The 26661-nt window shown below is 41.2% G+C and overlaps 2 protein-coding genes across 7 annotated transcripts; both read left to right on the top strand.

Moving 5' to 3' along the window:
* The first annotated feature begins 8417 nt into the window (after positions 1-8417).
* gja5a (gap junction protein, alpha 5a) lies at positions 8418-18844 on the top strand. Of its 4 annotated transcripts, none has more exons than XM_071476058.1 (2): positions 8418-8644; positions 15822-18844. In XM_071476058.1, exon 2 carries the CDS (start codon positions 15922-15924, stop codon positions 17077-17079), a length of 1158 nt encoding a protein of 385 aa, XP_071332159.1. In that variant the 5' UTR covers positions 8418-8644; positions 15822-15921; the 3' UTR covers positions 17080-18844. The 4 variants fall into 4 exon arrangements, with proteins under 4 accessions (XP_071332159.1, XP_071332185.1, XP_071332177.1 ...); XM_071476084.1 differs by having other exon boundaries at positions 8424-8644; positions 15883-18844; XM_071476076.1 differs by lacking the exon at positions 8418-8644 and adding an exon at positions 14193-14676 and having other exon boundaries at positions 15883-18844.
* Positions 18845-19759: 915 nt separating this feature from the next.
* Positions 19760-26346, top strand: acp6 (acid phosphatase 6, lysophosphatidic). 3 transcript variants are annotated; one of them, XM_071476026.1, is made up of 11 exons: positions 19760-19928; positions 21100-21325; positions 21436-21564; positions 22619-22749; positions 22909-22988; positions 23079-23166; positions 23343-23475; positions 24326-24426; positions 24582-24674; positions 24769-24934; positions 25031-26346. In XM_071476026.1, exons 2-11 carry the CDS (start codon positions 21107-21109, stop codon positions 25163-25165), a joined length of 1275 nt encoding a protein of 424 aa, XP_071332127.1. In that variant the 5' UTR covers positions 19760-19928; positions 21100-21106; the 3' UTR covers positions 25166-26346. The 3 variants fall into 3 exon arrangements, with proteins under 3 accessions (XP_071332127.1, XP_071332137.1, XP_071332146.1); XM_071476036.1 differs by having other exon boundaries at positions 19921-20036; XM_071476045.1 differs by lacking the exon at positions 19760-19928 and adding an exon at positions 20094-20256.
* The last annotated feature ends 315 nt before the right edge of the window (positions 26347-26661 follow it).

The raw sequence follows: 26661 nt of genomic DNA, 5'->3' as shown, positions 1-26661 counted from the left end.
AGGAGAATCGACATGCACACAATGGAGAAGGGGTGGGTCGAGGGCAGACAGGAGGCGTTAATGGAGAGAGGATGTAAGTGCTGTGTGTGACTGGATGAGAGAGACTGAAGTTTTGGATGACTTTTGCAACACTGAGATGACGCTGGAGAAAAAAAAAAAAAAAATCCAGTCAGACTGCTGTGTATGTGTTGCATTATTTTGTCTTCTTTGGTGAACCCACGTTCCCACAGTCTGACTATGACCTTCCTGAAATGCATCATGCCTTATGACTGATTTGCATTCTCATCATTCTCCTCGATGAGAGACTGGGTCGTTTCTCCCTTTAAAATGATTGGAAATCAATATGAAATCGTGATTGAAGAAGGCATACTTTATTTCTGAAGCTACATAACTGATACTATATTTAGCCAACCACTATATTTTTTATTAATAATTTTCAGAGTTCATTAACTAATTACAGAATAATTAGATTGAGTGTTAAAGTCCATGAAAATAAAGTCTCAGTCAGTTTCTGAATATGACTGAGTCCTAAATGAACACATCACGTCATTATACTTATTTCCACACACCGAGCTGAGTTTAACTAGAACCTGACTCATAATTCAGATGAAAAACTACCAAAGTGGATGTTATGAACAAATAATAAGTAAAGGGGTTATATATATTCTAAATATACACAAATGTGTATCTGCATATTTACCCTCAACAGGGTGTTTCTGACAAACAGTGACACCAAACCAGTAACTAGTCTAATGCTGAGCTCATGCCATATCATTTGAAGCATAGTTACTTTCAGCTTAGTGCAAAAAAGCATAAATATCAGCCTTTGACTTGTAATACCGAGTATGAGATATCAGAAATTTCTGAAGCTGATGATATCTCCTGCTTGTTGAAAAGAACTACTCCACCACCACTTCCAGTAACATCAAAATAAAATCCAATATTAACACCAGTGCATCAAGCAAATCAGATAGTCACTGTTCGTATCTGGTTTCACATACTGTTATATGATCATTTACCTTGTTAATCTGGTGTGGCTACAAGGTTAGCACTAGCGTGACCACTTCAGACAAATGCATGAAAGCCCCAAAGTAGGGAAGAGGGGTGGTTTTTTTTCTGTTCTTCCCATTCTGTCAACATGCAGCATTAATGATACAAAACTGCACTCACTTGTCTTAACGTGAGCCCAGTGGATGTGTAGTAACGGCTCCAGTCAGAGCCAGAGCTGACAGCCTGGAGAAATCCCCCATGTCACGCAGTTGTCGGTCGTTGTGAGAGAACCTTATCAAAACAAACCATACCTGTTGTGTGCATAGCTGACGGAGAGTAAGTGGACCAACCGATCTGTATTTTTAGTACTTCATTTTTCAGTTACCGAGTGCTTAATTCTGCGTATGTTAACTAAGGCAATAGAGAGGCTTATTAAGTGTTAGCAATTAAGATAGCAAACAATTTAGCAAAGTTATTTGCTTTAGTTCAGGCTAATTCAGTTATCACCACTGGAGCTAGTATTTCTTGCTTACGCATCAGGAGTTTGGATGCTTTTCTTAAGGCCTCACATTACCATCATCTTGTTTCAGTCAGATTGATAAGATTGAAGGACTGTAAGCAATTTCACATATGCAAATGGAATATATGTACATATATTCCATTTTCATATATGGAATATATGTACATATAAAATAAAAGCACATAAGTAAAAATTATACATGAAACTTATTAGAAATTAGAACAAATTTGTATAGTGACATATGTTTAGTCCATACAGATATGTATGTGTATGTTTGTATACAATGGGATCCAAAAGTCTGAGACAACTTTCCTGGGCACTGAAGTGATAAGAAATTAGAATTTAGAAAACACAGCATATTGAATTTGTATATGTGTTGTTTAAATACATTTGCATATATACATTAAATCTCATCTGTTTCAACTTTATGAAGGCTTAAAGTTCTGCAGGCCGCTTTGAGTGACAGGTGAGAGAGCGTACGCCACAAAGCGATATGCACCAAAGTCTCGGCTCCACATGCGCCCCACCCATTTTTGGATTAGCTGGGAGTTCACCGAAGTCAGACACTGGCAAGATGGCGTCAGGGGAGCAGCTCACTCTGAGCTTCAAAACTGCACTTCAGAAAGTTATGGGTCATGTCACATCTTTATTTATAGTCTATGTGCAGGTCATGTACAGTGGGTTTTTAGAGCTTTTTTACTGGAGGTGACATTGATCAGAACAATGAGAGTAAACCAGGGCAGTAATGCTGATGTGTTGTAAAACTAAAACAAGGAGCCAAAAGGCACTAAAACAGTCTGCAGAGCTAACCCTTTTTGAAAAATTGAAAAAAAAAAACCCTCAAGTGAGCATAAACGTTTTTTGAGCAACTGAGGAAGTTTTTGCAAATTGTCCCATTTCTCATCAATCCTTTCAAATGCACTACTTACAAAGTGTGCTAAAATACATACAGCTAGTGTGTTTATTGTTACTGGCTACACCTTTCTCATACGAGTACGGTAATCTAGTGTTTTTTAACATTAGAGTATTAGATTAGAGCAGCTGTAAGATTTGAGAGGAAGTTTTCGGCTGCTTTAATATGTTAAATTGAATTACTTGATGGTGCTCAGAACACTGGGAGTCAGCCAGATGTTAATGTTATAAACTCCTAAGGAAACAAAACAAACAGAGGATGAAAGGAATAGGGAGATTTTAGATAAAAGTTCATTAAGGGTGACTAAGGTGCTGAGAAATGCAGTGTAAGAGGGAACATTGGGTGTACGTATCGCTCAGGGCAGGAAGAGCTGTCTGAAGGGCTGGCACCCTCTGTGTCTCTATCAGAGGAACACATGGCCCGACACAGGATGATTTCATGCCTCCAGGTCCCCTCAGTCAGCCAGCCGCCCAACACAATGTTATCTACGGATAGGAGTGCCGGCACACACGGTCAACCATCTACTGCCAAACACCCACAAGAGTTTCTCACACACGCTGAGAGGGTAAGAGAAATGACTTATGATTTAATGATGTTTCCTCAAATGAAACAGAGTCACCTCAACAATGACCAGGACAAACAGGAAGTCATAAAACATTGCCGCAGTAAAGTGTGTAAGACAGAAACCATGCTTAGCCCCCCCCCCCCCCCCGTCCAAAGTATTACAAAACAACCATTCATGATTTTACTTAATTTGTGAAATCGGCTGCAAAATTGCTGCTTGATTTTATTTATTTGATTTAAAATAATCCCAGATAAGGCTTCAGCAGAGAGGAAGAGGCTGAATTGAAAGCCTGAATGGCTTTGTCGTTGCCCTTGGCTGGTGACTGCATGTCGCACATCTACTGAACCTGATGAACAATACCGTCCTTTCATTCATTGTTTGTTTTCAGGGATGTATGGTGCGCATATGAACGTACATACACCCCTCGTCTGTCTTCAGTCATCATACACACATAAAACATATACACTGGACAAAGTCAATCTTTTCACACACACACACACACACACACACACACACACACACACACACACAGCACCTGTCTGTCCTCATGTCTGAGTTAGGGGGTTGTCTTGGTTGAGGGGTCTCCCCCTTCCTGTGTTTGTTTGACTGCTCCTTCTCCGCGGCTGCTCAGTGGGATGCTGTAACTCCACAGCAGTGACGGGGGGACAAATATGGCATTAAGGGTCCATGTTTCCTCTAACTCTGTCCACATCTTGATAACCTTGTTCTTAGTAGGGCGGAGGAGGAACTGACAAGGTCAACTGTATGAGTTTTGTTTGCTTTCATTTTGTTAAACCATCAGTTAATGACTCTGCACAAAGGAACAGACAGTTATCTTATGAAAACCTTTTAGAATAAAAACACTGATAGAGGGTCATAACAGCGCCCCCGCCGGTGTATTTGAGGCCTTTTTCACAGCAGACATTTTGACTCAACAACCAATTTGGACTTGAATCATCATACATTTTTATCATTTACACCCTGCTTGTCCTACTGTGACGTGTCAAAATGTCTTCCATGGAAAAAGCCTTTATTTATATTGGAAAGCTTAAAAAATGTATATGTAAATAAATATGTGTATATATGTATATGTATATGTATGTATGTGTGTGTGTGTGTGTGTGTGTGTGTGTATAAATATATATATATATATATATATATATATATTATCACCCACTGTTTCTTTTCAACATATAATTCTGATGATAATCCCTTAAATTAATTAAAGTTAATTAATTCAAATCAATTCAATTCAAATTAATAAAGTTGAATTCATGTCCATAAAACACATCTTTGCTCGACTATGTACATTGAGAGGTTTTGCTACTACTGTTTTACTTGCTCTGCCATGGCCAGTTTATTTTGGTGGCCAATGCTGGCTGATGTTAGCAAACTTTATACAGGTATTTATGTTCTCCAGGAGACGTGTTTGTTGTTTTCCTTGTTTTGGTCTTTCCACTCAGTGTCAGTCAGGTTGATGATGTCTTTAAAGTTATGGAATCAAAACAATCTTGAAAATCTAAGATAAATGTAATTAGTCTCTTGTAGCCACAGTGGCTGCTTCGTAATGTAAGTTACATTTCATTTCATTTGGGGAAAAAAAGGCCTATACAAGGAAAAACACATGGAAACAGCCATCCATGACACACATAATAATGCATGTATGACCCAGATAGTGTATGCATCCATAACCTAGTCATCGTCAATGCCTCCAGTCTGGGGCAGCATTTCAGTCAGGGTCAGAGTGCAGCTGGCAAGAATAGCATCAGTCTAAAAGTGCAGACATAAACAGTGTTGGGAACAGATGGAGTCGTGAGAGGTCTAAAATACATGAGAACTGACTCACTGTCTGCCATGTTGGCTTTTCACAGACCCTCACCTGTTGGCTCAAGGCCTTGTCACCCTATAATGAGCAAACAGCACAGCTAATCACTTACTGCCTGTAACCACGTGCTCTCCTCTCTGAGTCGACTTGTCAGCAGAGCAGCACTCATTTAATAATAACCTGCACGATGTTGATGAGTTGCGAGTGAGGATTGATGGTCTTGTTGTGTGTTCTTTTACACTAAGACCAAAGTGGTAAACACTTCTACAGTATGTCGCTTGCCTGACAAAAACATCTCGGGTTAAGAAATTAAACTAATGGCTTTATCAACTGTTAAATCAATCACTTCTATATTAAATGTTATGAATAAGATAGGTGATATTCTGTGTTTTTCTCATCTTTGACAAAAAAAAAAATCCTTTAAAAAACAACAGCAAATTAAAGCATTACTTATGTAGTTAAAACCTGATATAGTTATATGTACCACAGTTTTCCAAAAATGACTAAAAACACATAAAAGATTCACAGTGGGTGCAGTGGATGGCATGTTACTTCATATCAATGAACATGGGCACTGTAGTTTAGATGAGTGAAAGCAATATACACCATTCTGCTGCTGTAAATACTCACTAATGCACAGAATGTATGCTAATCCCTAATCCTCATCCTAAAATAGTCCGCAATAGATGCACAATTTACTCCTGTATATATAAATATATATATATTATATTTTTAAAGAGAAATTAAAAAGGGGGAAATGAAGAGGAGCAAAGAACATGAAAAAATGGCAAAATAATTGAATAAAACCCAAAGAAGGTCTCAATGAAGCCTGAGAATGGTTCAAATGCAGCTACAGGATGTTTTTGACTGACAACCACATGTCACCATTCAGCACAAAGTGCGGTAAATGGGTCTGATTGACAGGAAGTCTGTGACAAAATGACATGCCAGTGCAATGGATCACTATTGTCAGTAACTTAAGGCAAGGTTCGTGTTGACGCATACAAGTGAGCTACAGTTTGTGCACGTAACATACGTGAACTCAACTGAAACAACCTTTAAGTTTCTATTTTCAGTTCTCCCCACTCTGAAGTTCACTGCAACATTTTTTGTCACATTCTCTGTCCGTGGTTCAGGCCTGTGGATTACAGCGATGAGTTGCAGGGTGTATGTGAGGTTGTGATGGCCGTTCAAGAGCACATGTCCATCAAGCCTGGCTTCCCTCGGACTTGGGTGAGGCAGGGCTGAAATGGGTTCATGTCACAAGCAGGCAAGGGTCAGGCCGGTGGGTGGATTGGGGGGGGGGGGGGGGTTACACTAATATATCCTGGCAGTGAGGGCTTTTTTCATCCAACATTCAAGTACACATATATTACATTCATACGCAGAGGCACACATAAACACATGCAGTTGCTGTCCCCCTTCTGTTGCTCTTGATCTCTCTGTAACACACACACACACACACACACACACACACTCAGACCTCATCCTGGCACTGCTGAGAAGCTGTAAGTGATGAGATTAAGTGAAGCCGTGCAACATCACTTCTTCTCTGTTATTCTGTGTAAATGTTGTTCCACTTCTAAATCCATCCTGATGAGCAGCACAATGGAAACGTCAGAGTAGCCTTTAAACTCAGGAAGGCTCTGTAATTAGGAATTTGCAACAGCTTTTCCATCCCTTCAAATGACTGAATGAGGCCTGAGGGGATGTTAGATGCTCCATGGGCTTTTGTTTAAGGAACCACAGAAATCACAGTGAACTCATGACCAGCAAAAAATATTTCAAGATCCGGAGGGAAAAACGCGTTTTATTCTTAGCATTAGTCCAACTTGAGGTAGCAATAACACAAAGCACACCGACACAATCCACGCAAAGAGGCTTTACATGAGAAGAAGGTTTTGTTTTGTCTTGTAAGAGCAAGAAAGGACAAAATTAATTAATGAAACTCCAAGACATAGAAAGATTAAATGTTTTGGAAGGGATGCAGCAGAGATGAGGATGCAAGGTCATTCCTCCAGGCCAGAGATATAGCAGGGTTTGTCATGAGATCTTTATTACTTGGCCTCCACTGATACTCATACATGCAAAAACATTGTCTCTTCTTCGTGGTCAAAGGCGCAGTTGTTTGAGAGGAGAATTTAGCCATTTAGATCACAGATTAGGCCGTGACATTAGCAGGACGGAGGAAATTGAGTCAGTGAACAGCAGCAAAATGGTGGACATCTCTTTCACAAAACAAAAAAGTTATCATCTCTGAAATGACAAATGGAAATAACTCTTTAGAGGAGTGGTTTGACATTTGCCAAGAGTTACAAGAGAAGATTGACACCGCTCTCGCGTCTGTATAGTGAAAATGAAGCTGAAGCCGGTAGCCTGGTAGCTTAGCACAAAGATGGAGAAACAGTAAACCTGGCTTTGTCCAAAAGTAACAAAAATCCACCCACCAACACCTCTACAAGCTCACTGAGTAACATTTTCTATCCCATTTGTTTGATGCATACAAAAACAAGTTAAGATAAGCTAACCCTCCCCTGGTGGTAGCTTCATGTTACATTACCATAACGACATGAGAGTGGTATCGTTCTTCTAGGGAGAGAGTTTGACACACCTTGAGGACAAGGAAAATATGATGCTGGCCAAGTCAAGGAATGATGATAATGGAGGAGTTAAGTCACATTTGTTTGTGAAAATATATCTGTATGTCAGTGTGCCCTCACCGTATAATTACAGCCTTCAGCAAGGGGGAATCAAACCCAAAAGATTCCCATTATATAATGATAGCGTGTCTCTGCAGGCAGGCTGCGGGAGCTGGGAGATAATCCTGGGCTGAAACTCACACCACATACAGCGGGAGAGGAAAGGAGGCGGAAGGAAGGAAAGAGAAGAAGGATGATCTCTTTTACTTTTGTTTGCGTCTCCCAAACTTCAGCAAGTGGCTTTCAGACCAGCACGAGCTCTGAGAGGAGAAGGAGTGAAACCAGAGAGAAGAAATCATGAACAAAGTAGGTACATCATTTCCACCAACGGCTTTTATGTAGTATCTTACTATATCACTTCTTCTTTTGTCTTTGCTGGTCTTTAATTTTAGCTTTTGAACATTTTAAGCAATTATGAGTCGTCGAAGTAATGTTGAAATCACCTTTTTAATTCACTTATCAGTTTGACTTTGCTTTAACTTACTTCAGAATTAAATGATCATAACCTCAGTAAATACATCAACTTTTTGAAAAATCATACAGGGAGAAAGAAAATCAGTTACTGAACTTAATATTTGGTAAACTTTCTTTTTAAATCTGTCTTTGTAGGAATTTGACCGTGGCTGGAGCACAGCAGAGACAACAGAGTGAGGGAGCTATACGAGCACTGTGGAAGTTTACTCTGAGTGGATTTGCCATTGATCCCAGAAAACAATTCCACTTCCCCTCCTGTTGCTGGAGAATGCTTCCTAGCAAAAAATAGAGCACCAGGGATGTAAGAAGAAAGGGGAGGTGAGGGGGGGAGGAAGAGGAGGAGGAGATGGAGGAGGAGAGACAGAAGGGAGGGCCATGGAGGGGGGGGGGCTCTCGTGATGCCCCTGCTTTTTCTTCTCGTGCCCCCATTGTGGACTAACAGTGGTGTTGGGACAACACTGAGCTCAAATGCAGTAACTGAGAGGTACTGACGTACAAGAGAAGAAGGTAGCCCCACCATCACACAGAGCCTCTAGTCGTGTGCTCATCTTCACCTGCCACTTGTCCAGAGGAAGACCCGTCTCAGCAGGGCTCAGGCAAGGAGCCTCTACTTCTTTTGAAGCAGCCCTCCAGAAACTGTCCTCAAGCAGAACAGCAGGTAAGCCACCAAATGAACATCAGATATGACAGGTTGTCACAAAACAGCTCTTATTTAAGATGAAAAACTAAATGGATGTAGACATTTGGGTAAACAGTGTGAGCATCCTACTTCAAAACCACAGTAGTGGACTCAGGCTGCAGTTTCTAAGGAGGAGAGGATTTCTCCGAGAGCTGGGACGATGGCGTGGGAGGCCTGGTGTGTGTTAGCATTGTCCCTGTCGTCCCGGGCAGGTACAGCTGTCACACTCCTCGCTCTCACTTCTTTCATCTCGCTCTGTCTGTCTACCTCTCACTCTCTCTTCTCTCCTCATAACTCTCAGGAGAGACAATACATTCAAACAAAGTGCAGCACTGGAGACCGTAAAACACAGAGCCACCAGCAACGTGTATGTACTGAATGAAAACTTTGAGACATTGTTTCCTGTCTCTACAAGGAAAGTTGAAGCTACTTAACTGTTAAGTAACCATATCTAAAAAAAAAAAAAAAAAGACACATAAGGAGTTTCTATTGTTTTTTGATGAGGTGGGGTAAATATTGAGCCTTCTTTTGGCTCTGACAAAGGCAGAGCCAATGCTGTTGTTCATTAATCTCAATCGACAAAATGCACTGCTAAAATCCTATTGATTGACTGAAAAATGTTAGAACACTGATTAAAAAAACACTTTTGTTGTAGAGGGGTGTACAAAACAAAGGAGGTGAAGAAGAATCAATATCACAGTGTAAAAACTTGCCTTCATAATGTTACTTCTCTAAAAGTAAAGAAGCGGTAACAGAAGAAGTTTTATCTGCAGTATGTAGTCTACTGCAAGTATAAAAGTAAAAGCATACCCTATACGTAGGTAAAACATGATTATATACTATATTGCTGGTTCATTGAGAAAGAGAAACTTAATGTTATGACTGGCTGTGGTGGAGGTGATTCAACCTATTTCACCTTTGCCCACTTATTGAGTGGTTTAATTTACTGACTAACAATAAAACAACTGACTGTAGTCATCATGTAAATGTAGTGGAATCAAAAGCAAAATATTTCTCTCAGAAATGTAATGAAAGCAGAAAAAAAATTAGAATACAGTAAAGTATAGGAAAGTATAAATCATCATGCCTTCTCCAGAAAGCTGATTTATAACTTGATGTGATTCAAGACAACATTAAAAAAAGTCAAAAAAGTGCCAAAAAATGAGTTGTCAGCAAATGTGTTAAACCCATAGACAAGGTAATAGCTTATAATATCGATCTAATATCTAATATCAAGGTAATAAGTTATTCAACCTGAGTCAGATTTTTTTCTATTTGACACTGAAGACACGTCAACACTGAAAGTAACCAGCACTGTTACATTAGGGTGAAAATAAACTCCCTGCACAGTCATAAAGAAACGACTTTATATCTCAGTGGAGTAAAATATAACAAGCCAGACAACAGATGAGATTACAATCACAAATCCAATCCACTGCCAAGAATGCGTTTAGGTAACTATTTAGATAGATAGAAAATAAATAAATGAAAACTAAAAAAATGCCAAACATCTAATCTGTCACCATGAAGAAATAGCAACAATCCAGGGATTTCAGTCGGGAGTATGTTAGTGAGAATTTTCCTCTATGAAACACCTTGCAGCTGTCTGCCCTGACAGTTCCAATGTAATGCCCTATGCAGATAAACAATAGATCATAACAGGGCTGTGGGTCTGTGTACAGTAGTGGGCAGATGAAGAGCCAGACAGCCATGTAAGGTAGCAGGCAGCACATCGGCCCGCTGGCTTCTGCTGGTGTGACTGATACATGGCAGCCTAGATCTATGCTGGCCTGTAAGTGCTGACAACAGGTGACTCACATGAGTGGGAAGTTTTCTCCCCCTCATCCCGCATCAGATCCACTTTGTAGGTCACACTATCCCTACCTCACCCCACAACCAAGCCAATACAGCTAAACTTAAACATACTCATCCTTGATCGTAATCCCGGCACTCGTGGGAGTGACGCGCACTCGACCCCTGCAGCTAAACAGCTGCTGCGGTGCATACTGGGATTGACTCTCCACACGTTAAAGTTCAAGTTCAAAAGCCATGCTTCAAATATAACGCTTGAACTTTGACACATATGTGCAAGTGGTTATTCTAAAGGAATTAATATGCATTATTTCTCTCTATTATATCTCAATCCTCTCATAAAACAGCACGAATCCACCAGAAAGTAAAAATAGCCATCAGTGAACTGAACAACTGCAGCCGGGGTATGTTTGGCATCTTGTGTGCAGGTCTGTTGATTTCAACTGCGACTGATGAAACCTGTGTATAAATGTGTAAGCGCAGAGCAGTTGTGTGGTTTAGTTTGACATTTTCCTCGTGCTGCTGTTCCACTGAGACGTTGCTGAGCTGTCCCAACACTGCAACATTAACTGTTAATGGCAAATATATTTTTGTTATACAGGTCCTGGCATACTTGTTTGGGGTCATTCAATATGAGCTGTAACGTTCAGTTTTTCTATCTTAGTAACTCTTCACAATCAGCATACAAGAAACAACTCACTAATTCAGACAACCAACAATCAAGAAACCAATAGAATTAATGAAAACAATTTCAAGAGTAATGAAAGCATCAAATATTAAACATTTGATCAGAAGTTAAGTAGTTATTGGATCATGTAGTTATTGGTGGTGTTATTGGTGAGAGAAAAGACATTAGGTAGTTTGGAGGTATTAACAGTAGAGTTTTATAGATGAATGTCATGAGATTGTTATCCCTTCTCATCTGTAAGAAAGTCAATCCACCATTATGATATGGAGAGTGAAGATGGTTGGGAAATTTGTCATTACTGACAAAATTACTGCCATTTTTTCCCATTTATTAAAACACTCACTCAGACTTTAGATTCAGGTTAAAATGTACAATTGTTGTCATTGTTATTGCTGAATACAAAATATGAATATGTGTCTTTTTTATATTTTTCTAGCGCAGCCAGATAAGCACTAAGGTGTCTTTTAATGTGTTTAAATCAGCAGAGATGCAGTAAAACTTTAATGGGTGATTTTACTTTTATTTTGAACAACCAAAAAAACACCAGTAGAACATTTGCAGTAATCAAATACTGCGTCATTGGCAATGATTAACAAACCTGCAGGTCAGCACGGATGATTTAGAAATTTGTCAGGCATTGCATTAGTCATTTGTCAATACACAAAAATGAAATTAGCAAAAATGCAGCAAAAATTAGGTTTCTCTGAACCAAAGCCAATAATAGGAACAAGTAAAGGTGGTCTACACTAACATCTCCTGAAGCCAAATTTGGCTCTGTACAATATTTTAAGAATCCAACTTCAGGCCCCTCCAGTGTGGCCAAATATTTCCCTCTAGAATATGTCAAATACCGTAGACCTTTTTCTAGGAAACAAATTAGTTTCCTTACTATGTTTTTCTTTCTAATGAAAACAATACATTAGTTTGTCAGGTAATGTGGTTTTTAAGGCGGCATGTTGAGATCATATGTGAGATTGCAGAAAAATCTACTTCATCTCCAGCAAATCCTCTCAGGCACACATAATAACACAATTGTACTTAATGCACAACACAGTGTAAATACTTTTTCCTTTCACTGATGTTAGTCTAAACACACCCCTTTAAAGGGAACCAGGCCAAGAAAATGTATACCCCGCCACCTAATTACCTGTATGTTTATGAGGACAGCACGGACCAGGCAGTGTATCCTGGTCCTCTATGAGGATCCGGGGTCTGTCAAACATGGTTTAGTGCTGAAAGGTGAAGACGACTGAAGGAATGTTTAAATCAACCCTGCCCCCTGTTGTTGCTGGTCTGTGGATACACTGCAGGCTGCGAGGAAGCAGCCGCTGTTGGGGAATGGAGGCAAAGACGGGACGAGACAATTACGTTTTTAAACTCATCAGCAGCTTTTTATTTTCTGTTCTTTCTATTCTGAGAATTTAAAATCAAACTATTATTGTTATGACAATTAAAAATTACATTCAGGGATTATTTGATTCATAAATCCGAAACCGCTGCTTCATGTGACACCGTACAGCAATAAAAACATAGCTTCATAGTCCTATAAAGCTTCAGGCTGGGTTTTCTCTGGCCTTAGATGCTGTCTCATCTGATTCTGATTCTTGGACTAGAGTCACTGCCCTCTAAGGTAAAACTGAGGCTGGTCCAACAGGCCCGAGGATTTATTGTTGTGTTACAGGGTAGAGAAAACACGCAGCCTTTATCCCTGTTGCTCTGCAGCAAGTCACAGCAGCGGCCGTCACTTCACACTGATGCAGTTTAGAAGCTGCTCTTTCTCTCTTTACCTCTCTGAGCTGCCTGGCTGCTGTCCAGACCAGCTCAGTGTCGGTACATGCAGATCGGACTGGAGATTCCAATACAGCCACGTCCAGATAGTCCAGTTTAAGTTTGAGTTGACCCTGAAGTGGGGAAATGACTGCAGTTCTTGGCTATAGTCCACATAGAGTCTACTTTCTCACTTAGTTTATCTTAATATATCTGCAACACCAATCGCAGACTTTGTTTCTATGGAAATTATAACTCAGCGACACACACACGCGCATACACACACACGCGGACATGCAAACACACACACACACACACACAGACACAGACACTAATGAGCTCATCCCTGACGCTTTGATCAACGTCAAGAGAAATAATTCAGAGTTGCATTATATTCCATTTGCGCAGTTCCCCGTTCTGAATACCTCATAACCAGATTGTCCATTACTTCTCCTTTACTCTGCCACAGAGATTATAAACAAAAATGACAGCCATGATGGTCTACAGGCAAACCAGACCGCTCAGCAAAGGGCACAATGTGTCTCAGTTAATCCCTGGTTATTGCCAGGCTTCCAGAAAAACCAACAGGAGCACAGGTATCACAGAGAGCCAACAGTGGCAAAAGGTGCTTTTAGAGCAGAGAAGTTGACTGCTATAGCTCGGCTGTATCCTCTTTGACCCGGCTCCCTCCCTCCCACTCCTTTTAGTACCTTGCTCCTTTTGTCCTTCGGAAATCATAGTTTGAGATTGCTTCCTCTGCGAATAGGAGGATGTAGTTGAGGGAAGGAGACAGAGACTAAACCGACGTCTTCCCCTGGCAGATCTGAATTCCAGTTTATTTGTTTTCCTCCAAAAAGGAAAGCTTCCACTCCCACCACTGGGTATAAACAGAGGTGTGTGTATTGTATGTTTTCTTCCATGACCACATTATTAATATAAATAAAAATAATGATATATATCACCTTATACTTTACATCCACTATGTTATATTGTTTATAGATTAAACTAACCCTCGACCATCTCCCATCTAGATAACTTTGATTGTATTTAATTTATATTTATGTTAACTTTAAATTAGTCCAGAGGGACATGTATGGTTACCAGGATCTGCACAGGTGAGGAAGGTCTGTTGTCGGTAAAAACATGGCCGTTTGAATGTGTATCTCCTGCTATTGTGCTGGCAGGATTCTCACTCTTCCTCCTCCATCTCCCAGTCTGTTTTCGATTTACTTCCAGTAAAGATCATCATCTTTATCTAGTCATGGCTTTAAGCCAGTTCCCTCGGTGGGACGGGGACCCGCTTCACTAACTGATGATCCAAGTGGTCTCCAACTGTGACCAGTCTTGCGTCAGCGGGTATTAGGTGCATGCTGGAAAACAAGTGTCAGAGCACAGACTTTCCTATGCTATGCGTATCAGCCTTGGGCGTGGAGAGTCTGAACATTTCCTCTCCCACGTGTTCTCATGGGGGTGTTTTGCTTCCTGCCTCTTCATGCTCTACAGATAAAGAGCACAACGCTCTGATTTTCCATCTTATTGCCATATATATACACTTCATAGAGACACTGAGGGAGGGGGAGAGACAGATGGTCATGATCATTTAGACCATCTCTCTCGCGCATAACCAGTGTCAGCCAGGAAATACAGAGCCCTGCACAGTGGACTAAGCAGTAGAAGTAACTTTTCTCTGTGGGGAAATGGAAGCAACCGCTTATGGATTACACTTGGAGGGAGATGAGGGGTGGTAAGAGAGAACATCAAGTCCCTGTTTGGCTGTTTTCACTCTCTGTGATTGTAGTGATTATACTGTATGTCCTTTCCTACCTGGCACACCATTAAAGTAACAGTTTGTCTTAACACACAGCTATTTAGGAATGTATATGTTTTCTATAACCATGCCAAGTAGGGCGATCATTTCAGACGTGTGACGTGTTGGAAAAACCTGTCAAACTGTTACTTTCAGTCCTCCTTCCTTATGTCATCGTGTCTTTGATCTCTAATTGCACAGTAAAAGCTGGAAGCAGGCATACCAACATAGTGCATGTAGATGTCGTAGGTCACCCCTCAATGGGGTTTCATGGGTTTTCTTAACCCCTCGATGATGGGGGTCATTTACAGCACCCATAAAGCTGCCTGGTGAACTGCCTTATAGGGGCATTCTCGGCTGAGACTCGCCAGCCTGTCACTGCCATGTTTGGGTCTTTTCCAAATTCTCACTAATGGTGGAGTCAAAAAGTGACAGCACACACTCATACGTAGACACACACACACAAACAGTGGGCAAATGAAGAAACGTGATTGACGCTTCAAGATAGTTTGGGATTGCAGAATGTGAGAGGGTTTCATCATTGCAGAGAGGCAGGGCAGTGGACATCAAAGCCGCTGCTCCATTGTTGTGAGTGATGTCCGCTGGTTGTGCCACAGGCAAGATGGAGACAATGCAGCTCATGCCGGGTCACAGCATTAAAAGGACAAAGTCTCCCAGCTTTGATTTGCCCTGTAATAGCAGGTTACTCTCTGTCTCGCTGTCACATATAATCTGGAATAAGACAAGAGGGAATACAAACACACATAACATAATATTTCTTAAGACAACCTCATTATTTACTTTTACATGACTCCTGAACTTCCTCTTCCTCTCTCTCTCTCAGTCTCTCTCTCTCTCTCTGTCTCTCTCTCATGGGAAAACAGTCGTTCTCATGCCACGGTGTCCAGTCCTCAAGCAATTCACAGGCAGAGAAGCTATTTTTATACATATGATGCCACACACAAACACGCCGAGGTCATTCCATCGGCAGGAATATAGAGGACTGTCTGTGACTGATTGTCTGTATTTTTATTTTCCCTTCATGTCCTTCTCTCCTGCTCTGTCCATCCTCTCCACCTCAGTGACTTCACCTTTTCACCTCTACTACACCCTCTTTTCACTCTTTCCCTCCGCCCTCTCCAGTCTTTGTGTCTCAGGTGTGCGTCCGGCCTGTGAGCAGTGATGGGGGACTGGAGTCTCCTGGGGAATTTCCTAGAAGAGGTTCAGGAACACTCCACCTCGGTCGGGAAGGTGTGGCTCACCATCCTCTTCATCTTTCGCATCCTGGTGCTGGGAACAGCGGCTGAGTCCTCGTGGGGTGACGAGCAGAGCGATTTCCTCTGTGACACCCAGCAACCTGGTTGCACCAACGTGTGTTATGACAGCGCCTTTCCCATCGCCCACATCCGTTACTGGGTGCTGCAGATTGTTTTTGTCTCCACGCCGTCCCTCATCTACATGGGCCACGCAATGCACATAGTGCGCAGGGAGGAGAAGCGGCGAAGGAGGGGGCAGGAAGAGAAGGAGGTAGGAGATGAGGGCGGGGAAGACCTGGAGCAGGAGAAGGAGTACCTCCAGCAGAAGGAGAGCGGGAAGGAGATGGGATCTGGATCTGATGGGATTGGCCGTGTTCGCCTAAAAGGGGCACTGCTGCAGACTTACATCCTGAGCATCTTGATCCGCACAGCGATGGAGGTGACGTTCATCGTAGTGCAGTACCTGATCTATGGGGTGTTCCTCAAAGCGCTGTACCTGTGCAAGGCATGGCCCTGCCCCAACCCAGTCAACTGCTACATGTCTCGGCCCACTGAGAAAAATGTTTTCATCATCTTCATGCTGGTGGTGGCTGGTGTGTCTCTACTGCTCTCCGTGTTGGAGCTCTACCACCTTGGCTGGAAGAGTGTCAGAAAGTGTGTCCACAAAAAGATGATGCAGAGGAACAACAACAGAGCGGTAACAGTGTCTGTGTCTGCTGCCTTGGAACCCAGCAGCCCACCACGGCCCTCAGCCGCCTGCACCCCACCTCCCGACTTCAGCCAGTGCTTGGCGGCCCCGAACACCATGACCCCCATGACCTCTATGGCCTCTCACCCCTTCAATACAAGGATGGCGCTGCAGCAGAACTCAGTCAACTTGGCCACTGAGCTGCACCAGAGCTGCGACAACCTGGAGGATGAGGAAGACTTCCTGAGGATGAGATACGACCAGGCACCCACGGAGCTGCCTAACAGCTGTGCCCCATCGCCTCTGCTGCACTCTGGCTACATGAAGGACAAACGCCGCCTGAGCAAGACCAGCGGGACCAGCAGCCGTGCTCGCCAAGACGACCTAGCAGTATAGGCTCTGCAGAAAGAAGGGCTGACAAGCAGGAGAGGAGGAAGGGCTAGACCTTTAGAACCAAAGAGAAGTGACGGAAACATCAGTTTAGCAAGAGACAAATGCAATATCTGAGTGACAATTTCAGAGCGTGAGCACAGGCTAATTATGCAAACTCTGGCATTTAGGCCTGACTATAGGAGATGGACTAAATGTCCACATTAGAAAGATACACTAACATATGTGAGTGGACCATGTAAACTTGATATGTGTGAACTCTTACAACAAAACTGCAAAAGGAAATGCGAACAGGGTAACAGGTGTGATACCTGACTATTGCACATTTTATTTTCTACTTAAAAAGACAGAAACTAACTGAGGGAAAGGGACGAGAATGATGTGACACATGTTGTTTGGTGTGAGCTGACTTGGGGAATTATTCATTATAAAGCAAAATATTCCTCATATCTCAACTATTGAACTAATTATGGATTAGCCTATGACATTAAATAGCTCAACTCTCCACTGCAAAAATTAAGAGATACAATAAACTGTGAAGCTCGCTGCACATTTGCAGTGAATCAAGGTGAAGTGCCTTATCAAGAAAAAAAAAACATCTATTTCCATATAACATGTTTTTGTATCATTTTTTTCCAAAAGCCACAGTAAAGTAACTTAAAACAAAGCCACTTGTTGACTTGTTAACCTGATTGCACTACACAGTACTGCAGGTCAACAAACATAAAATCTAACTCAAGAACAATAACTCAATCTGAAACAATGTGAGTAAAACTCTTCATATATTTGACAGGAGCCATAGTGTACAGAGGTGGTGACAGACTGCAGCCTGTTTGAGGCTTTTCCCGATGACGGCGAAAAGACAAAGGAAGAGGTTTATGCTTGGATGTTGGTTATGAGGAGATCCAGCCACTTGGTGGCAACATTGCACTTATGTTTTTCAGTTTTACTCCTGGAGCCATTGTGTAAATACTGAATTTGTCCCTATGCAATGTATGTTTTAGCTGAGGTCTTTGAATGTATTTTGTTTTATTTCTTTTGTCTGTTCTTATTGTATGTAGAAAGATGTACAAAAAAAAAATTGTGAATGAACATTCTTGCAAATGGATCTTTGAAGTTATATCCTACAAACCCACACAACAAATATTCTCTGAAGAAAACAGCCACCTTGTTCTGCCTACTGTACTTTCACTGCAGTTGTTGGTTCTGTCACACAGACCTTTATGCAATAAATGTCATCACTAACCCATCACAAATCAATAAATCATCAACTGAACATTCTGCTCTGTTGTTCTCAAGGTGTGTGATTAATTCAAGTACTTTAAGTAATTTGTCATTGTTCTTGGATTTCACTGTTTTCTATGTCAACATATAAATATGTATATTTTAGACAAAATAATGTGGTAAGGTTTCCTGCATTTAAAAAAAAAAAAAAAATCTATATCCCATCCATACTTTGATTTTCCAGCCTGTTGTCCTCAGCAAGAGCCCGCAAAAGACAGACTGGGGAAGATGTGGAGTATTTACATAAAACAAAAACTCTGCCAGGAAGCTGAGCGCTGGTATCCAACTTGATCCTCCACAAGCTGAAACTGAATTGGAAGCTACAGTAGACGCTGCCATTTTGTTCTTTTTGTGTGTTTTCTTATTGGGGTTTTTTTTTTTTTCCTCCTCTGCAAAGTTACCCTCATTTCATCACTGATTAACCAGCAGCAGTTGCCAGAGTGGTACATCTGTGTTACCGTTCAATAAAATACATTTCTATTCTCTATGAAGAGACAAAGCTGAGGTGATGTGTTCACGCCCTGGTAGGGGTTCTTGTTGTCTGTTCTCCTTATTTATTTGAACACTGAGATGGACATTGATTTCTCGCGTTCTCTGGCTCTCTCAGTTTGTACAATGCTGCACAAAAGTGTATAAGATTCATTTAAACTGACTGACAGCAGGGGTAATTAGAAGAACTTGCATGGTGAGTATATTTCCTCATATGATGGAAGAAGTATTAAGATCATTTACTAAATCAAAAGTGAATCAAAAAATTATTGTAGTTATGTTATAATCATTATAAGTATAAGTGGCAAAATCTATTACAATATCACAAATAAAACTACTCAGTATGCAGAATGACTCATTTCAGAGTGTGGTAGACTATTATATATCATTATCAGTGCATTATTATTATTATGCATTAACATATGAGAAGCATTTAGATTCATTTATATTTAACCCACCTATATTGTCACTACTCAAAGACAAGTATCAGTACAATGAAATGGAGAGATGTTGCAGCAGGTCAAGTAGGAGCTATTTCTAAGTACTTTATATGCTGCCAGTACACATAAACATATCATGACTTTTGGACAGTGCCAAAAATAGAAAAACAAAAAATACCACTTACTCGCTCCAGGAGGGTAAAGTAACTTATTTAAAGATTCTTATTTAATCTGACCAACAATCCAAAAACAAAATATATTTTACATAAAGAAACTGCAACCAATAATTTTTTTGACATGCAAATATACTTACGTCCTCTAGAGGGCAGAAATACACTTTGATACAGCTCCACGGCAAATCTTATAAACGAAGAAGAAGGACAACGTCGGCGTCCAATGTGACTGTCGGGAAATGTAGTTTTTACATTTGTAGCGCTCACGTTTACCTTTATTGCAGAGCGGCATCTGTTGCCCTACATTTCCCGACACGCCTGTCGGTTTTAACCGGTTGTGAAAGCTGCTGGATGTGAATGACGAGTGAATTTATCTTTTAACGTAAAAAAAAAAAAAAAAAAAAAAAAAAAAATTGTGTCTTCATTGAGAGCAGCCGAAGAACTTCAATTAAATTCCCGATAAGAAAAAGTAAGTCGCGGATACATGTGTCAGGAAGGCGTCGTGGTGCAGTTAGCCCGGGTTGACTGCTGATGATGGGTCAACCTCATGTTTTCATGCTGTGCCAGTTTCGAAAGAGTGAGCCGAATAGCGTTGTTTTTAATGTGCTTAGGTTAGCGACGAGTTTGTGTTTGTGTTTGTGTTGGAGAGAGTTTAGCGGTGTGTGTTGGTCAAAACCCTCCGCAGTGTGAGCAGGGCCTGGTCCTAATGTCGCAGTGTTTGGCACAGCTAAGTTTTTATGAACCTATTATATTTACCGACTGAGGAAACGTTACGCCAACCGCAGGGCTGCAGATAGGTGATTACTTAAAGTTAAAAAAAAAATGATAATAAAAGCAGTAAAGCAATATGAAGCTGTGTAGGTATTTTGACAATATCAGAAAAAAACACTCCAAATCAAACACTACAAACAAACTATAACCAAAGTTATAGGATAGGCTTACACTTTAGTTTTCCTATTAGCCATTGTTTGACCTTATTATTTATTTATTATTAAATTGTGGTTGCAACATATTTTTCATGTGTCAAGGCAGATTATTCTAATTTCTGGCACCAGTGACCTTTAAAAACAGTGGGTCTTTGAGGTAATCAGAAGCTTTGCTCTTATCAGTATTGTACACCACACTGACTGAGTGGTTTTACAGCTCTGTCTGTCATGTTTAATACCAAAACTGTCGGTATTGTTGTTTGGCAGCATATGCTCTTGGGTTTAAACCCATCACAACGACTTGCAACATGCAAAATGTCCTATTTTATTATTATAAGGTAGATTATTATCTACCTTGCACAAGTGCTAACTCTTACTGCCTTACTGAACTACCATAGTTACTGTTGGTCAGACAAAACAAGCCATTTGAATAGGTCAACGTATTTGGTACGGAAATGATAATGAAATTAATCGTTGGTTGCAGTCTCTTACTACATAGCACAGAGGAAGCTTAAGCTGATGTGTCAAGAGTGTTGGGTAAAAGTGAGGCCGACTGAGCCTTTATTAACACCACCAGAAAAGTTATTATTTTGCTAAAAGTACTGTCATTATGATAAAAGTATGTCTTTATCATCCTCTTAATATTAGCAGATTATTAAAGGCTTGTTCAGTTAATTCATACAAACCAGGACAATCTTCGTTTTTTGTTCACAGCACAGCCATGAAGAGTCTTTGGACCAAAGCAGGTGTTTTAGGTTCAGCGTCTGTAGCCTTTGGCTCACTGCTGTGGTCACAGAAAAAGACAGATTCAGACCAGGTTGCTTCGAGTAGCACCCCTGCTGACACAAACCCCAGTTCCCCCTACGAACTCAAACTGGTCCAAGTCCTGTTCCGACATGGTGCTCGAACCCCGCTTAAGTCAATACCTGATGTGATGGAGGTAAAACTTTTTGACTCTCTGCGTTTCATCAACTGCTTGTGTCTTGAAAAGAAGTAGTGCCACATAGTATCTGTAAATAACAACTGTGCAATTCCTCGTTTGTCTCAAAGGTCCAGTGGGTGCCAACACTCTTGGAGCCTCCAGCACACACCCAAATCAACTATGTAGTGACAGATCTACATGGTGGCCCCAGACCCTCTGCTCCTGTAGAAGACAGCTATCGGAGAAACATACTGACTGTGAGTAGGTGTGTTTTCTGTTGTTGAATTGAAGCAGACAGCAAAAGCGACGACGGAACAGATTCAGATGTAGAAACGTGTGTAGCTGCTTCCTGGTAAGAGGCTTTGTGAGAAGGTAATAGGTGCAGTGCATTCAGAAAGTGTTCAGACCCCTCCGTTTCTCACACTTTGTTATGTTGCAGCCAGCTAAAATAAAATATATAAATAGATAAAATGCTCCCTCATCAATCCTCTCTCAATGCCCAACAATGAGAAAGGGAAAACTGAATTTTCGCAGTTAATTAAAAAGGAAAAAACTGAAAATATCACATTGACATAAGTATTCAGACCCTTTGCTATGACACTTCAAATTTAGCTCAGGTTCCTCCCATTTCTCTTCAGCAGCTATGAGCAATCGTGTCATATCATAGCAATATCACAGCAAAAAAAAAAAAAACCAAGCCTTGAGATCGAAGAAACAGCCCGCAGAGCTCAGAGAATTGAATCATAGATCTGGGGAGGGCTGAAAAAAAAAAAAAATCTACTGTTGGAAGTTCCCAAGAGCACAGTGGCCTCCATAATTCTGAAATGGAAAAAGTTTGAAACAACAAAGACTGGATCATTTAATATGAATTTCTTTCTCTAAAGTCTGGTGTGTGTTGTTTGACATCAGGCTTAGTGGAGGTCTGCGCCCCATTCTGTTAGCCTTTCCCCCTCTAGTGGCCTTTAAGATTCACTACAAAGTTGACATATGGCACCAAACCGGGTTCGTTCATTCACCTTCTCTCTGTATTACAGCTGAACAGTGTGTGGAGCTTGTGAGATATTGTGTCCCATTTGCCAGCCACTGTGTCCGTGGAAATCTTAGTTTCCTGTGCTGAGTTAGCTGCTTTTGCTAAAGAGGTTTAACCGCACTGGATTCAGCTTTGCAAACTAAATCCCACAGTTTGGACTCCTGCCATGCTTGTACCACATTCACTGTGGATTGCTGCGTGCAATCGCATGTGGGTGTGTGTCTGTGTCTGCTAAGCCACACCTGTGAGTAAAACTTGATCCTGTTTTTCACGTTTGGCAGGGTGGCACCTTCCCCGGTCAGCTGACCACAGTGGGGATGCAGCAGCTGTATGAGCTGGGCAAGAGGCTGAGGAGGAGATACATTGAGGAGATTCCCTTCCTCGGCCCCAGCTTTAGCCCGGCTGAGGTCTAGTAAGTGTCGCACATCATGATGGGTAGCAACAAACACTTTTCTGTACTCTACAGTTTTGACACATTGGGTTTATGAGTGCGGGACAAAAGATATCAGCCGAAATGCTTCCCCACTTTTAAGTTGGCTGCCTTCCAAGACCTCTTTTTTTCCATTTTTAGTGTGCGCTCCACAAACATTGTGAGGACCATTGAATCTGCCAAGTGCCTGATAGCGGGGCTCTTCCAGCAAAAACAAAAAGGTAGGATAGAAACCCGTATGTACACGATGCTGTTTATTCTGTTCTGTTCCTCATCTCATCTGTTTGTGTAATTTTCTGTTCTACTTGAAGAAATTGTACATATATTAACAACGGAGGCAGAATCTGAGATCCTCTATCCAAACTATCATGGATGCAAGCTGCTCAAAATCCTCGGCAGGTACGTAGAGTAAATTTTCATACCGAGTCAGACCCAGACCGTCCTGTGCAATGCTACCCAAAACTGGAATCTTGAATAATGTGTTGTGCAAAATTATAAGCAGAGTTGAGATGCCTCTGACAGGTTGTCGTGGTCTATCTGTGTTTTGTGGCTGACACGGAGTGTGTTGTGTGCAGCCACCGCTGGGCAGAGTCGTCCACTCTGCCAGACATTGCAGCAGACCTGCAGAGCATCCAGGACGCGTTGGGCATCGCTGCTCACCAGCACGTCGACTTCATCCTCATTAGGGACGACATGGTTGCCAGAGAGGTGACACTGCCATGTCATGACTCATATGACTTTTATTAGGTCTCACCACTAGCTATCAGAATACATATGATTATTATTAAGACTCAGCTTTACCCTAGGCTGCAACCTAGCAAGCTGCTTGTTATGCAAGATGAAACTCCATATCAGAGTTCACTAAGTTTCTAGAGATTTGAACAATTAAAAAAAAAAAAAAAAAAAAAAAGCTGATCCAGCAGAATTTGACGTTAAACACTGAGTATTTACTTGCGCCATAATTAAAGATATCTTAAAATAGATGTCAAATCTAAAGACTTCTAATTCAGTCAGTGAAAGAAATTCATGAATGAGTAGGGTGATATCAGACTTGAGAGGGGCATCTTTCTAGATGCTCAAATAAATACCTCATAAATGTTTACAATGGGACCCCTGCAAGATGTGAAACAAGACACAAGGGGTGTTATTATTGAGCCTTACTGAATTTACAGATCTTTGTTGTTGTTGTTGTTGTTTTTTTTTCCACCATTTCCATTTTCCTTTCCAAAGCCTACCACTGAAAACATGCCTAACATTCTTGCTAATTATATACAGATCCACCTGGTACCAGTTAAAACTCGTTCAAATTACCAGACAGATTAAAAACACCACATTTCTCAGTAAAGCCGTATTTCACTTAAACAGAATAAATGCCACTTGAAGATTTTAAATGATTTAATATTGACGCTGTTTACTAGACAAGCTTTTGGAAAATAATTATGATGAGGGGGAAAATGTCAATTAGCTCAAAATGTGACGACAGCACTGGAAAAGAGTGAGCGGAAACTTCACTTCAGCACTTCACAGCTGATACTGTCTTATTTCTGTACCTTAACAGACACATGGCCTGCCCTGCCCACCAGTGCTGGACGCCTGGAGGAATAAAGTAGAACAGAGAGCTGTCGACATGATCTGCCATATCTATGAACCCAGCAAGAGGTGAGATAAAAAAAAGTCAGCAGAGGGCAGAGAGTTTGGAAATGGTTGATTCAGGGTTTAACAATAACCCTCTATCAGTGTTGATAAGGAGAGTTTACCAGTTATGTATCGAGTTCAACAGGCCACCTTTAATTCTTTTGCTCTGTTTTGTGCAGGGAGAACTTGCAGCTGTCTGTGGGACCTCTTCTGCACATATTGTTAGCCAACTTTGAGGAGAAACTACAGGGCACATCACCAGAGTCAAAAAGGTTGGACACCTCAGGGTGAACACACCCATTCTTACAGATACGCGATAATGTTTGGTCTTTAAATGGCCCGCTGTTAAAATCCTCTCTCAAACAGGAAGTTGTTTTTGTACTCTGCACACGACACCTCTTTGATTCCCTGTCTGATGGCCATGGGGATTTTTGACATGCGATGGCCACCGTATGCAGCTGATATCACTCTGGAGCTGCACCAACACCGGCAGACCAATGAAGCCTTCGTCAAAGTGTCATACATAGGCCAGGTAGGGGGTGAGATTATGTTTACTTTAATTTGATAAGCTGTTGCAGTTTCTGCTTTTTTTTTTTTTTTTTTACTACAGTTTTCTGTCTTTCTATAGGATCAACTTATTCCGGGTTGTAGTGGAGTCTACTGCCCCCTGCAGGAGTTTAAACAGGCCCTCTCAGCATACTCACTGAGCTCTGAACTCTACCAGTCACTTTGTAACAGCACAGAGGGTTTAACCGAGCCCTGAACCCTCAACAGACCTTCACATCTGAACACAGTGCTACCGAGGACAATTCACTCTGACACTCAAGCATCATGTTTTTTCTTTTTAACGTCCTCAGTTTTCACTCCATCCAGCCACCACCGTCATTATACCTCACTGTCAGAGCCTCTTCTGGAGATCTTTTACTTTACATCAGACTTTTCATTTCATGATTTGTCATCACCATGTACCCATTGCAGTCAATCGTTCCCTATAGCTGAATAATTTAACGGTAATGGCACATTGACAAGCGCATGTGCATAACGATTTTGCTGTGCAGTGTATGCCTGATAATCAGATGCTTAAAGCGTAGGTTTCCTTTGGATGCGCCTAATTTAGTTTTGTTTAGTGATGAAGTGTGGCATTACTCTGTTTCTCTTACTGTCAACAAATCCCGAAAGACTTAAAACCAATAATGTTTGCCCATCTCTCATTACCTTCAGATTTTAAAACGACTGGACTACTTTTTGCTACTCAGACATAGGGAAGAGTAAATTTTGCCCATCTTCACTGTAATGAAGGAACATGTCACCCATTGAAGTTGTGTGATTTCTGTATGTGTTTTAACAGTTTTTAGATGGCAATGGTTATGTATGGCACAGAGGGAACTAAATCATGCTTTGCCAGCACAGGTGATTGTTGGTTTTGGTCTTTTTGTGATTTGTTGACAAGAAAAGTACAGAATATTACCAGCCTTTTTTTGTCACAGTTAATTTCTGCATTTTAATCTCACACTGGACCATATGGACAACGTGGCATTGTAACAGTCTGTATGTAATTGCTGATGCAATTCAGTCATTTCATTCCTCAGGAGAATGCCAAGCATTTCATGTACTGTATCTGATGTTTATTAACAAAGGGTTGCAGTAAGTGGATTGTATATTAGTGTGTCGATAGACGTCTTACTAATCATGTAGAACCTGCAGAGGGAGAATTATGATGCAACTGTATGTTTGAGTGTTTTTAGGTTGCCTTCTTGTGGGGATTTGATGGTAGTACCAGACCACAGTATAATTTATGTATGAATACATGCCCATTACATAGAACTGAGTGTTACTGTGTTACAATAACACACATACCTCATCGGCAGATTTTCCCATGACCTGCTGCTTAAAATGTTAAGTTTGGTTTGGATTGCTGAGGCATAAATAAATAAGTTGATCAATGTTAAGTCTTCTTTTTTTGGCTCATGTCACATTAAGGTGCTTCAATATTCCTACCAGCAAAGTAAACTAGTTTAGCAGAGTTCAAATGCATGAACATGCTTGCATCTATTTTGAAAGTGTGGTGTCCTCTGAAAATAGCTCTCACTTAAGTGCCTCCTGATAAAATGTCAACTTGGCCATGCTGCCTCTTGGTACGACTTGTTCTAGCTGAACGTTGGTAAGCTGGTCTGATGTGTATAATGACAAAGACGTCACCTGGTCCACATAGCTGACCAGATGTGAATAGCCAAGAGCCACATGGACACATGCACACGC

This window comes from Trachinotus anak, unplaced genomic scaffold, assembly GCF_046630095.1.
Source record: "Trachinotus anak isolate AG129_WGS33_773 ecotype Australia unplaced genomic scaffold, CSIRO_AGI_Tana_v1 ptg000001l, whole genome shotgun sequence".
NCBI lineage: Eukaryota > Metazoa > Chordata > Actinopteri > Carangiformes > Carangidae > Trachinotus > Trachinotus anak.
This window is presented reverse-complemented; position numbering and strand designations above follow the sequence as displayed.

Bases quoted from the DNA above. Each gene is read 5' to 3' on its own strand.
- gja5a (XM_071476058.1), top strand. From the start codon at position 15,922: ATGGGGGACTGGAGTCTCCTGGGGAATTTCCTAGAAGAGGTTCAGGAA.
- acp6 (XM_071476026.1), top strand. From the start codon at position 21,107: ATGAAGAGTCTTTGGACCAAAGCAGGTGTTTTAGGTTCAGCGTCTGTA. The intron at 22,750-22,908 runs GTAAGTGTCGCA...TTCCATTTTTAG, and splicing joins TTTAGCCCGGCTGAGGTCTA to TGTGCGCTCCACAAACATTG. The intron at 24,427-24,581 runs GTGAGATAAAAA...TGTTTTGTGCAG, and splicing joins ATCTATGAACCCAGCAAGAG to GGAGAACTTGCAGCTGTCTG.